The sequence below is a fragment of the Lynx canadensis genome, chromosome B1, assembly GCF_007474595.2.
Source record: "Lynx canadensis isolate LIC74 chromosome B1, mLynCan4.pri.v2, whole genome shotgun sequence".
NCBI lineage: Eukaryota > Metazoa > Chordata > Mammalia > Carnivora > Felidae > Lynx > Lynx canadensis.
Genome location: NC_044306.2, coordinates 63,101,671 through 63,115,207, shown reverse-complemented (window position 1 = coordinate 63,115,207; position 13,537 = coordinate 63,101,671). Strand labels below are relative to the sequence as shown.

The 13,537-nt window shown below is 43.8% G+C and overlaps 1 protein-coding gene across 6 annotated transcripts in view; it reads left to right on the top strand.

Moving 5' to 3' along the window:
* The first annotated feature begins 4,418 nt into the window (after window positions 1-4,418).
* The window catches only part of KLHL2 (kelch like family member 2), a 117,398-nt gene continuing 108,279 nt past the window's right edge, over window positions 4,419-13,537 (top strand). For 3 of the 6 annotated variants that reach the window (XM_030312795.1, XM_030312792.1, XM_030312793.1), the window contains exon 1: window positions 4,420-4,533. In XM_030312795.1, the coding sequence (XP_030168655.1) occupies window positions 4,508-4,533 (26 nt within the window). In that variant the 5' untranslated portion in view covers window positions 4,420-4,507. Of the gene's footprint in view, window positions 4,534-13,537 lie in introns of all 6 variants that reach the window. The other 3 variants (XM_030312794.1, XM_030312790.1, XM_030312791.1) reach the window with 2 other exon arrangements.

Here is a 13,537-nt window from a genome sequence, read left to right as displayed (position 1 = left end):
GGGGGAGGGGCAGAGAGAGAGGCAGACACAGAATCGGAAACAGGCTCCAGGCTCTGAGCCATCAGCCCAGAGCCCGACGCGGGGCTCGAACTCCCGGACCGCGAGATCGTGACCTGGCTGAAGTCGGACGCTTAACCGACTGCGCCACCCAGGCGCCCCTGGACGGACTTTTGTAAGGTCTCATCCCTCTGTAAGGAGTGAGGAGCTCACCCAAAGAATAATCAGCAGGTGGGTGGAGCTAACAACCCAAGCAGGGAGAGGTCAAACACCTTTGCATGTCCAGTGAGCACCATTCCAAGGGAAAGAGAAATGAGAAGTCCTTAGTGGCCCTTGGAAAGCTACTCCCAATCTTTTGTATCCTTTACTTGAGAAAATAGTGAAACTCATATACAAAGGAAGATATATTAAAAGTTTTTTCCCCCACAGATGGCCTTGTGTTCATCCTGACAAGCATTTTTGTTTACTTTCCTTGTGAAGGGTGAGGCAGCATTAAATCTTGATGTTTGATTGCCAAGGGTCAGTTTTGTGAAGTTACTTGGCCCACACAAAGATGAAAATGGAAACTGGCCTCATAAATTGCTGCTGATCTTAGGCAGGTCTACATATGTCTGAAAGCCAAGGGTTCCATCACTGTCTTTTCAGAAAACAACAAAAGCTCAGCATAGATGAATTAACATTTTCAAATTGCTTCAAGATTCTCAGATGAGATGCCAAGTTGTGGGTTTGGCTGTTCCTCTTCTTTGCAAGGAATGGGCTCCATGGCAGAGACTTGAGTTAGAAACATGGACTGCCTTCAAGGGGCCTAGGTGGCTCAGTTGGTTGGGCATCAGACTTCAGCTCAGGTCACGATCTTGCTGTCCGTGAGTTTGAGCCCCACATTGGGCTCTGTGCTGACAGCTCAGAGCCTGGAGCCTGCATCGGATTCTGTGTCTCCCTCACTCTCTGCCCTTCCCCCACTCATGCTCTGTCTGTCTGTCTCTGTCTCAGAAATAAACATTAAAAAAAAAGAAAAGAAATGTGTATAGACGGCCTTCAAATCTACCTGGTGGCCAACAAGCTAGAATACTAGAGCTTGTGGGCTGATGTTTAACTCTCAGTGAGGTTGAACTGTATGAGGGTAAAAAGGTATTCTTTCCCAGATCATTTGTAAAGTCTATAAATTTAGAAATAGATATGAAAAACAAAAAGTTTGGGTAGACATTAAGCATTCTAGATGACCTGGATCCCCTAACAAGCAGAGAATTATAACAGATAAAATTAATCCAGGGGAGATGTGAAAGGAGCTATGGTTTGGACTTGCGTATCTACTTGTCAGACTGACACCTCCTTATTTGGGTAGAAGTATACGAAAGCAATAGGAGACTTTTTTTTTGTTTTTGTTTTTTCCTGAAAGAGTTCCTGAAATGGCTGATCAAACAGCCCTGTTCACTAGCTTGCATGCAGAAGAAAGAAGTCAGGCCACAGGTTTGATCAAATCTAAGTTAGTGTGTATCTCTTGGGACTAGCATTTAAACTCAATTCCTAGCAAAACCAGGTACAGATATAACGGACAGTCATGGAAATGTGTAGAAATAATAATAGCAACAACCATGTATTAAGTGCTCCCATTGTACATTTAGTGTTATATGCTTACATAGATGATTTCACTTAATTCTTACAACGACCTTATAAAGTAGGAGGTTTTATGGTGACCCGAAAAAAACCATCAATGAGAGAATGTCATCAATGATGACATCCTTAGGAATGTCCTACTCATGATGGATCAATAATGCCACCACATTATAGAAAGGTTAGCTCACGTTAAGGCATACCAAAGTATTGCCTTTTCCTAGAACATTTCACTAGGCCACCAAGAAACTTGTCCTCCTCCTACCTTACCCACTGCTCCTTCTCTGTCTCCTTTGCTGAATTCTGCTTATCTTATTATCTTAATGTTGGAGTGCCTCAGGGCTCAATTCTTGGTCCTCTTCTTTTCTGTAGCTACGTTATCTAGTTGATCTCAACCAGTTCCATGACTTTATTTTTTTTCAACCAGTTCCATGACTTTAAATAATATCTATGCTGACAAACTCCACATTTATATCCCCTCCAGATACATATATCTAATTGTCTACTCCTATCTTCACATGGATGTTTGATAGACACCTCAAACTTAACTGTGTCTAAATCAGAGTTTAAAAATACTCCCCTCCCCCTGACCAAATCTGTTTCTTTCTATTTCCCCATTCTCAGTAAATGTCAGCTCCATTCTCCCAAGAACCCAGACTAAAACACTGGGCATCATTTTTGACTCTGTTCTTTCTCTTATACTCATATCTGACCTATCAGTAATTCCTGTGTGCTTTATCTTCTAAATAGGATTGGAATATGACCACTTCTCTCCATCACACTGACTTTAGTCCAGGTCATCCTTATTTTTTTATTCCAGTTAGGCTAATCTCCGTGCTTGCTCTCTTGTTTCCCTATATATACTGCTCACAAAGCAATCAGTCATCGTTTGGAAAAAAAAAAAAAAAACAACTTTTTATTATGGACCTTTAAAAGCATACACATAAATACACATAAATGATGACTACCCCCATGTACCCATCACTTAGCATCAAAAATTAACATTTTGCTCATATTTTTCTAAAGCTTTTTTAAGTGTTTATTTATTTTGAGAGAGAGAGCAAGTGAGCAGAAGAGGGGCAGAGAGAGAGAGAGAGAGAGAGGGAGAGAGAGACAGGGAGAAAGAATCCCAAACAGGTCCCATGCTGTCAGCACAGAGACCAATTCGGGGCTCGAACTCACAAACTGTGAGATCATGACCTGAGCCGAAATCAAAAGTGAAAGGCTTAACTGACTGAGCCACCCAGGTGTCCCCTTCCTTATCTTTTTTTTCCCCCTATTTTTTACCCTCTTTTTTTTTTTTTTTTTGGTGGAGTATTTTAAAACAAATACCAGCAAAGGTGTCCTTTTAATTATGAGATCAAGCTGCTCACAACTTTCCAGTTGCTTTTCGGTAAGAGTCAAATCTTTTATGATGGCCTACAAGGCCTCTGTGATATGCCAGTCCGCCCCATACAACATCTCCGTTTCCTGTCCTCACTCTGCTTCAGCTACACCAGAGGTTCTCAAACCTTAGCACGCATCAGCATCTTCTGGAAGGCTTGTTATAGCACAGGCGGCTAGGCTCCACCCGAGTTTCTGGTTCAGTAGATCTGAAGTGGGCCTCCAGAATTCGTATTTCTAACAAATTCCCAGATGCTACTGGACACACCTGGACAACCACCTGCTACATTGTTCTCCTTCCTGTTCCTCAACAAGCCAGGCAAGATTTTGCATAGGAGTCTTTGCATGACTCTTCCCTTGCCCTGAGCGCTCTTTGCTTTCCTCAAGATTCATTTTATTCCATCTCTGTTTAAATGACATCATTTGCGGGGCCTTCTCTGGCTACTCCTAAAATAGCATCCCAGCTCCTCACTCTGATTTTCTTCATAGCAGGCATCGTTCGTTTGTTTCTCCGCCCGTCTAGATTGACAGCTCCACGAGCCCACAGACCTGGCTTTGCCCTCTCATCTCATTCCGTACCAACACCTTGTCTAGTAGGTGCTCATTTCACTTCTCCAACGAAGGGATCATGCACTGAGAGGGGAGGCCCAGGTCCCTGCTTGGAACACTGGACGGGCAAATTCATTTCTTCCTGCCTCAGTTTCACCATTTGTAAAGGAAGTGGTTGGTTATGCCTACCCTTTCCCTCTCCCCAGGCATAGGCTCAAATCAAAAGAGAAGGATGTGAACACGCTTGCAAAGCAGAGCAGTAAGTCAATAGCGAGCGCTAATATGCCGTGCTTTCGGGTGCCCTTTTTCCGCACAGACAACCCGCCCCCCGCCCCATTTTCTAGCTCCCCCGCCCGGGTGACCCACAACCCCAGCTGCGGGCGGCCGCCGCCCCCGTCCCGCCCCGCGAGCCCGCGTCTGGGCACGCCCGCCCGCTCCTGGCTGGCGCCCGCCCGCCTCCACCAACAACAGCAGTAGCGGCGGCGGCAGCAGCAGCAGCAGCACCCTCAAACAGCAACAGCAGGAGCAGCACCCTCCGCAGCGCCAGCACCCTCAGCAGCAGCAGAAGCAGCAGCAGCAGCAGCAAGAGGAAGGGGAGGCGCCGAGGGAGGGGTCCTCGGCCGCCGCGGGAGGCCGCATCGCCGTCCCGTCACGGCGTCGGCGCGGCCGGGGCCAAACCCGGAAGTGGCCGAGCCCGCGCGCCCGCCCGTCCCGCCGCCGCCGCCGCCACCGCCCCGCACTCCGGAGAGCGCGGGAGCCGCGCAGGCAGACGGAGCGCGCCCGGCCGAGCGGGCCATGGCCGCGGGGGCCGCCGCCGCAGGTGGTGGCGCGCGGTGAGGCGAGCGCGGCGCCCCCTCCGGGGCGGATGGAACGCGGCTCGGCGGGCGGGCAGTGCCGGCGTCCGCGGCTGGAATGGTGCTGGCGGCGGCGGTCGGTGCCTGCGTTCTGAAGCCCGAGAGGAGCCACAATGGAGACGCCGCCGCTGCCTCCCGCGTGAGTGAGCGGGCGGGCGGGCAGGCGGGCGGGCTGTGCGGCTGCGGATAAGCGCGCCGCTGCGGCGCGTGCCGCCGACCACGGGCGCTGCTCGGGCACGGCCGCCCGGTGCCCGCCGGCGGAAGACGCCCGGAGCCGCCGGGGAGCGGACGCTGGGGGCGGCGGGAGGTGGGAGCTGCGGGGCGTGACGAGGTGCGGTTCCCGCAGTCCTGAGGCGGACGCGGGCGGAAACTCAGCCTGGCCAGGCAGTGACTTAGAACCCTGGATAGTATCTAGGGAAGGGGCTTCCCCATCCCGGGCGAATAGAAGATTCCGGCTGGGCTGGGCTTGGGGACTCTGCCTGTCCTGTGTGCGCCTCCCTGGAACGCTTGGGCTGCTGGTGCCTAGCTTGCCAACCCCTTTCTAAGGGATGGAGATATGCTGCACGGGAGTCCGTTGAAAAAAAGGGAACTGGAAAGTACCAGACACCGGTGTCTAAATGAATTGACCTTAGATTGCTTGCTTCTTCGAATTTCTAGCAAAATTAATATCTGAAGAGCTTTTACATCACTCTAAATGAGCCACGGCTGTTCAGGGCATGTGACCTCTTTTACCTGGCACTGCAGAAAATTGTATCCAGAAACCAGAGCATCTTCTGTTTCCTTGGTACCCTAGGCAAATTAGTAGTGTAGCTACCTGCCAGGCACAGGTGTCTTCTTCCTTGGTACCCAAATACATTCAAGATACCTGCAGCGAAACTACTTTCCAGAAATAATAACAGTTGAACAATTACGTGGAAGATACTGAAGAATTGCATTATTCAGTACAGTATATATTTTTTGAAAGTATTTGGTAAAAGTGGACTATAAATCACCAGGAGTTTTGAAAATTTCCATTTTGATTTGCCTTCCTTAGTTTAACCTTTATCAGGGAACAAGAGCCCCTTGAGTCTGACTTTTCAAACCGCAAGCAAACCTCATTCTGAGATCAGTGTACCTTTTCACGAGAGCTTATTCATGGAGCCTTATCGTTTTTAGATTTGGCCAGCTTCACTCCATGGCAGTTGTACCGCACCAGCCTCTTGTGGTTATTTGGCAGAATTCCAGCCAAAATATGGGTATTTGGCCTGGACTGAATAATTTTTTTGATGTCCAGCCCTTTTAAGGAGAGCTGGAACTATAAGATCCTGGAACTGTAATTTCTAAAAGTGCCTTACAGAATTTTTAGCTTGAGTGGAACAGGTCATGGGGATCTAAGGAGTAGATGATAAAACTGATGAATTGACCCTTCCTGGCCAGTAGAAGCAAGGGCTCAGTGGCTTCGTGATCACTTAGCTTTGAGGGCTTTGTGATCGGGTCATGTTCTTTAGCAGGTTTGGGAAGGCTCCTAAACCCTAGGAAATATGATGGTGGATTGTTAGCATCAGCAGCATGAATATAGCACCAGCACATGGGTTCTGTCCAGGCTTAGAGACAATTAAGGCAGGAAATGGTTCTTGTATGTAGATAGCACATAGTATATGGAATATATCATGTAGGCATGTTATCTATACTAAGCCTGTTCCCTTTATATCAGTTTCCTGCAGTCCCCTTTTACTTTTGGAGCAGAGGGAACTACAGGAAAGAACAAGGGGCTCTTAGAATGCAGGTGGAAAAAGGGTGTGGACAAAAAGCAGCCTCTGGAGGGAGGGACTAGAGATGTAGAAAATGATTTAAATAGAAATAATTGAAAATGAAATGGACGGTGCATGGAAATAGTGATAAACTGAATCTAGGACAGATCAATTAATCATAATTTTGGTATCCAGCACAATTCTGTGGTATTGAGACTCCATCAATAATGCTGGAACAATGACAGGCTAAGATGTAATGGAAAACAAGGAATGTCAGCAGGGATGAAAGATTTGTTAAAACTTCTTTTAATGAGGGGTGGCTAAAGTTGGTGAGACTTCTTGATTGTTGATATTCATTTAATACTAAATACAAATGGGGTTTATTTTCATTTGGCCCATCTAAAATTAACCCTCATTCCAGATTTTGTTAGAATCAGAAATAGGTTCCCTTCCTGCCCCTTGGCCTATTTGCCTTCACTCCCATTAGCTTACTTTTTCCTTCCACACTAAATCATAGGTGCCGTATTTGAGGATTGCAGACAGTGTCTTTGGGAAGGAGCTTTATTGGGCCTCACTGGGCTTGAGTTGGGTAGATGGAGGCAGTCAAAGTTATTGGGAGGGCTCAGCTTCTTGTAAGGTTAGATTTTTTTTTTTTTTTTTTTTTTTTTTTTTTTTTTTTTTTCAACGTTTATTTATTTTTGGGACAGAGAGAGACAGAGCATGAACAGGCGAGGGGCAGAGAGAGAGGGAGACACAGAATCGGAAACAGGCTCCAGGCTCTGAGCCATCAGCCCAGAGCCCGACGTGGGGCTCGAACTCACAGACCGCGAGATCGTGACCTGGCTGAAGTCGGACGCTTAACCGACTGCGCCACCCAGGCGCCCCAAGGTTAGATTTTTAACCTGAGCTTTAAGGCAAGGAAAGATGTTTGATGTGGACTTAAAATGCCTTGGGTGATGTGGTTGGAAGCAGGAGCTCAGATTCTCTTTGGGTGAGTGTCTGTTTATTAACTCATTAATTCTGCGAATATTTGAATGCCTGTCTCTGCCTGCCACTGTGGAGGAGCTTATGCCCGTCCTTCTCTTGTGATAGCCAGTTTTACACTGTTTTCAGATCCCACCTTGCTGCCCTTCAGCCTGTTAGCACATTGTCTTGGAGGGGTAGGATGACTGCCCAGGTTCTCTAGTTCCTTTGGGATGGGATGGGCTCGTTGAAATTAGGTTTTGATCTCTTCTACTCTTTCCACTCTTTCACTCTTTGCCTCCAAGTTCTCCTCATCCTTTTTGATTCTCATATTGTCACTGGGCTTCATATCTCTCTGCCTGTTGTTTTTTGGATCTTATATGTGACGTTTAGATTCTCTTGCGTTTAGGAGTCTGGGTGATATTAAGATGATGGGACATTTGCCTCTGATTGAATCTGAAGGTGTGTAACTAAAAATTAGATGTAGGTTAGTATAGGAATTTTGGGTGGTAAACTGAGACGTGCAGCCCTGACCTCAGGAATGTTTTGCATATTCTAGCTTTTATAGTTATTTTTGTGAAAGATTTTCATAATTATGAAATTGAGGGAAGGCTGAGGTATAGGGTGGCATGCATCCCTTTGACCACCTCTCACTGAACAGTGTTTTGGTCCTTGTTTTCTTTTTTTTTTTTTTAAATTTTTTTTCTTCAACGTTTTTATTTATTTTTGGGACAGACAGAGACAGAGCATGAACGGGGGAGGGGCAGAGAGAGAGGGAGACACAGAATCGGAAACAGGCTCCAGGCTCCGAGCCGTCAGCCCAGAGCCTGACGCGGGGCTCGAACTCACAGACCGTGAGATCGTGACCTGGCTGAAGTCGGACGCTTAACCGACTGCGCCACCCAGGCGCCCCGGTCCTTGTTTTCTTAATGGCTCTGCTTTTACATGTTGGCTTTCTCTTTACAAGCCTTACATCTTTGCTTTTCCTTCACAGAGCTCAGCAAACATGTCTCACATACAACCATATCTTGGATCAGCGATTCCACATCACTGGAAACTCTTGGCATCAGAGTTGTTCAAGCGTAGGCAGACAGACATCTTCTTGACCGTGTTCATAGGGATTTAGGCAGCAGAAGATTGGTTGAATCAGAGCAGAATTTTGGATTTCACTGATCTTTAAAGTTAAAATAAATAAATAAATAAATAAATAAATAAATAAATAAATAAACAAACTGAGGTCCATCACAGAACTGCTAACTTATTTTTTTGCTTAGTAGAAAAAAAAAATTGATGAAATAATAATTATCAGCTATCACCATTTTTTTTGTAAAAGAAAGGACAGTTTAGTGTCCCTTTCCAAATACAAAGAAGGACATAATCTCAGACTTAAAAGGATAGTCTTTAAATTGAATTAATTTAGTTTTATGGAAACTTACTATATTTTCCTTATTTTGTCACAGATCAATAAAAAGTTTACTGGAGCCCGGCTTTTGTGATCCACCGGACCAGATGACTTTAATGTTCTTTCTAATTTTAAGATTGAGTTACTGTGAATTTGGAACCTTGACGCAGGTTACCCCAGTATTCAATGGTTTGTCTTACAGCACACTGGAATGTATTCTTGGTTTTGTTTAAGTAGACATGAATGTAAATTGGGCATCTGTCAGATGATAGGTGAATCTCCTCAGTGACAGACAAAGATGTTTAAAATATGTAGGAGTAATAATGGCTGACAAGGTAATGTTGAAAGAAGACATGGATCACTGTGTGTTGAAAGAAGTGTTATGTAAGGAAAATTCTGAGGTGTATTTGGGAACTTGAGAAGTGGATTCTGGAAATAGGTAACATTGATGCAGTAGTCTTAAATTTTTCTGATGCTGGGAAATCACTCCTCCCTCTCCCACTAAATAGCCCCAAACCTCTTGTTTCTATAATACACACAGTAGGCATTCAATAAATATCAGTAAGCCTGCTTTCTTGAAGGTGACTGCAAATTTACTCATCTGTGGCTGTAATGGAACTGCACTAGAAGTGTTTATGAAAACAGTTGAACTTCTTCCTTAAGACCAGGAAGAAGGTTCTTTTCAGGTGATACAGAGAATGAAAATTGCTTTTCAGATGCTCTTCTATAGAATTCTTCCAAATTCTAAATATTGTTTACTGTTTATAATAAGGGAGATAAGGTTTTTCATTCATATTTATTGGGTGCTTACTATGACCAGACTTTGGGAATATCTCAGAAAACAAAGTCTTTTTCATTGTGGTTGAAACTGATAGCAAACAAATATTTAATACAATTACCGTAGTGCTAGGGTCAGTATACTTTGTGTGTTATGTGCTTTACTGTTTTACATTTCAGACGGTTGGCATTTGCTGAAGTATTTTTTTGACCAGTTCTTTTCACTGATCCTGCCTTAAATAAGCCCTTGCTTTCTATGACACTGCTTTTTCTTGGTTCCCTCCCGTAGGTTTTAGGTTGCTAAATGTGATTTACTTTATTACTTTATCTCATTTAATCTTGTGAACATGAGATTATGTTGGTGTAGGTTCTTATCTTTTTTCAGACGGTAAATTCCTTTTCAAAGGTTATCAAGTAGGAGGAGAAGTTGGGACTCTCTCACTGATCACTGTTTTCTGTCTTAGATGGCTTTTCTTCTGTTACGGTTCATTGGCAGTGTCTGCTCCTCACAGATGCAGGTTTTGGCCAGTTCTTTTTAATAACTGTTGATCACTAAGTTGTGGCTCCATCTGTGTCTTAAGCCTAGGCTCTAGATCTGTGCCTCAGTCTTGAATTTTCAACTTCTTATAGAACTTCTCTGCTCTTAGCTTACACATCAGATTCAGCATGTCTAAAACTGAGTTTGTAACCTTTGTTCTCAAACTGATTTCCCTTTATAACATCTGCACATAATCAATGGAATCATCCTTTTGGTCCCAGATACCCAAAGCCTTGGCATGGTCTTTGATTTCTCTCTCTCTCTCTCTGTCTCTCTGTCTCTGTCTCTCATCATCCTCCACACTTATCAACTTCTGGAAACTGTATACTCATGGTTTCAAGTGTCCTTTCTGACTCCTTCTATCCTGAACAGATTTCATTCCTTGATACCTGCATTTTTCTTTTACCTTTTCTCCTGTTGAACTCTATGTGTTGTTTCCTCACCTTTCAATCCACTTACTATTTTGACCCCAACATCTTAGAGTCACATCAAGTGACTTACCAAACCAGTTATCTCAACCAGATAGATGGTCAGAGTCCTCGATCATTTTGTCCTAATCTTATAGTATGTTCAAAAGTATTATGTGCTTTGACCTCCTAGAGTAAACTCTGCCTTATCACGAGTGAGGAATCCCCAGCCTTTTCCCAGCCTGTCCCCAGTTAAAACAACTTGGAATTCTTCCAAAGCCCACTTGGAACCCTCTCTTCCTTCACAAAGTCTTCCCTATTTACTCTAATTCATTCCAGCTGCTCTTTGCATTCCTATAGTGTCGGTAGCCCATTATTTTGCACCTGTGTGCTGACTTGTGCCATTCCCTGGTGGTTTCAGATGTGCCTCCCCAGTTAGATGGTAACTGGAGAAGTTTCTTGCGTTCAGCCTCCTTCATCTCCCCCATTCTGCTTATGTTAGGGTATGCAGTCAGCATCTAGGCAGTGCTTATCTACTTGATTTATTAACACTGGTGGTTGCGTGGAGTATTGCTAATAATTTTTAATTGAATGTCACAATTAAAAAGGAGGAAGGCCAGTCAAATCCATAAAAGTATATCTCTATATTCAGTTCAGCTCCTAACCTCAACATTTTTCTTCTTAACTCTGTGTTTAACATTTATACAGTATTTAATGCTTGTACAGCTCCCTGAGGCAAGTAGGTGAGGTGTTATTATCTTTGACTTTCCTATTACATTTCGTATTAGACATATTTGTGGAATAACAACACCTTATTTTGTAAGTAAACAGTCTAAAGGCCAGAGAGGCCAAGTGACTACACCCAAGGTCACTTGGTTAGTATTTGGCATCGTTAGGAATACCATTCAGGTCTTCCAGCTGATTCTGGTCCTCTTCTAGTGTGTTTTCATCCGAGTGTTAGAAAATGTAGCCTAGTCAACTGAATTGTGAAATCAAATTGCTGCCCTCTCTTACTAGCCAAGTGCTGGTAATACTAGGGAAAGTGGCAAAAGAAAGGCCAGAAAAAAGAGTTGATAAAAGACACGGAAGTGTTTGAAATGGATCATCAACCTCTTTCTCCCTATTTTAGCACGTCACAAATATCCCACTCTGACAGCGCTTTGTTAACTGTTTGTTTATAACAAATTCTTTAAAATAAGATTGATCTTGCATAAGACATGCTTTTTACCCTGGTCCCTTTCCTGGTAATAGTCACTGCCAGGGACAAAAAGTGCCTGATTGTGCTCTGTTTGTCATGTAGGTGGGAGGGAAAGAGGGAGAGCAAGCTGAGTTGAACTGAAGCAGAGCTTTTTACAGCTCTATTGTTCTACTATCAGAGAGCAATTATATTCCAACTTCCATCAACCTCTCCACTTCAGACATCCCAACCACGTCCTCCTGCCAGTGCTTCTCCGCACACTTAACATAAAGCCACACAACTAAATCCCAGGGGGAGAGTAGTGGGTCGGGGTGTGTGTGTGAGATCTCCCTCTGTCCTCCAATAGGTTCAGTGCTCTCGCTTAATTGCTAATCCATTTTAGGAAAATTGGGCATTTCCAGCTTTTCCAGCTCAGAGAAATTTGAAACATAACTTTTGGCAATATATGTGCTATACTGATGTATTCAGTGGCATTACCTTTTATTCTGTCACCATGCAAAGTTATTACAATATTATTGACTATATTTCCTATGCTGTACTTTTCATCCTTGTGCCTTATTTTAAAACTGGAAGTTGGTACCTCTTAATCCCCTTCACCTGTTTCTCTCACTCCCCAAACCTTCTCCTCACTAGCAACCACCAGATTGTACTCTCTATATTTATGAGTCTTTTTCTCTTTTTTTGTTGTTTGTTTAGATTGCACGTGTAAGTGAAATCATGTGGCATTTGTCTTTGTCTGACTTTTTTCAATTAGCACAATACCCTTTAGGTTCATCCATGTCATCACAAATGGCAAGATTTCAGTGGCATCATTATGATGTCTTGTAAGGTGTTCTGTGACTGGAGAGCAGGGATTTTGTTTTGTCTCACAAGATGCTTTATATTCAGTTCTATAGGTCTTCATACTGAAGGTACAATCCAAATTCTTACGTGTAAATAGATATAGACACTAACTTTTTTAAAGCTATATTTATTTGGTAATAGGACCATATGTCTGTAGATGATAGTTAGTCTGCTGGCTCTATACCTAATGAAAGTTTGAATTCCAAACAGTTGAAGAGAATCTGCAGAGCATGTCTCTTTGTCTTGAGCTAATTGCAAAAACTGAAGCCACAACTCTTCCACAAACCAAATCCTGTTTCCAGTGGAGAAAGCCCTCTATTTTTACAACCTCTAAATACTACGGTGGTTATTTGGGTGAGATGAAGGATGTGAGACTATTTTCTTGGGAAACTGTAGAGTGACATAACATACTAGTTAAAATATCGGCCTTCTGATATCTTGGACTTGCAAACTGGAGCGTTGTTAGTATAATCAGCTTCTGAGTGGAAGTTTAGTTAGGGAAGACAGCACAGAAAATAGAAGAGATATTATAAAGTAATGGAGAAACTTCAGAGCCGTAGAGCATGGATGGTGACTGAAAACAACAGCTGCTGATGTGAACTTGGCAGAAGTTTGTGAGTAATGGTGGGTGACTCATTGTGAGCAAGGGAGTCTTACAGCCTTTGAGGTGAACAGGCAGAGGGGAGAGCTGAGATGGTGGCCACCCAGGGGCTAAGTATTTGTGTCCTGCATGTGAAAATGTCTGGTCCCCTGTTAAATTTTGCAGCTGCATCATTCACATGAGTTACAGCATTGTTTCTACCAGAAAACCCTAAAAACATGAACAACTCATATGTTCTAAAGTGTTTGTTCTCAATCTGAGATGATTGTCCCGGGGTGGGAGGGAAGTGGGTGGTGGGACATATTACATCACTTTTTTTGTTTTGTTTTGTTTTGAAATTATACATAGCTGCCTTTCACCCCTGCTCCTGGAGATGCTGTCATTCAGATATACCTAGTCCTATAAAAAGGGCTTGCCCAAATCTTCATGGGAAAAAAGATGGTTGAGTGCAGTTTGAAAAATTGTTTGGCTCATTGATTTTTAAAAATCAATAATTAAAAAAATTTTTTTTAATTTATTTTTGAGAGAGAGAGAGTAAGAGAGAGCGCACACACGCAGGGAAGGGGCAGAGAGAGGGACACACAGAATCTGAAGCAGTCTCCAGGCTCTGAGCTGTTAGTACAGAGCCTGACACGGGGCTCAAACTCACGAACCGTGAGATCATGACCTGAGCCCAAGTTGGAT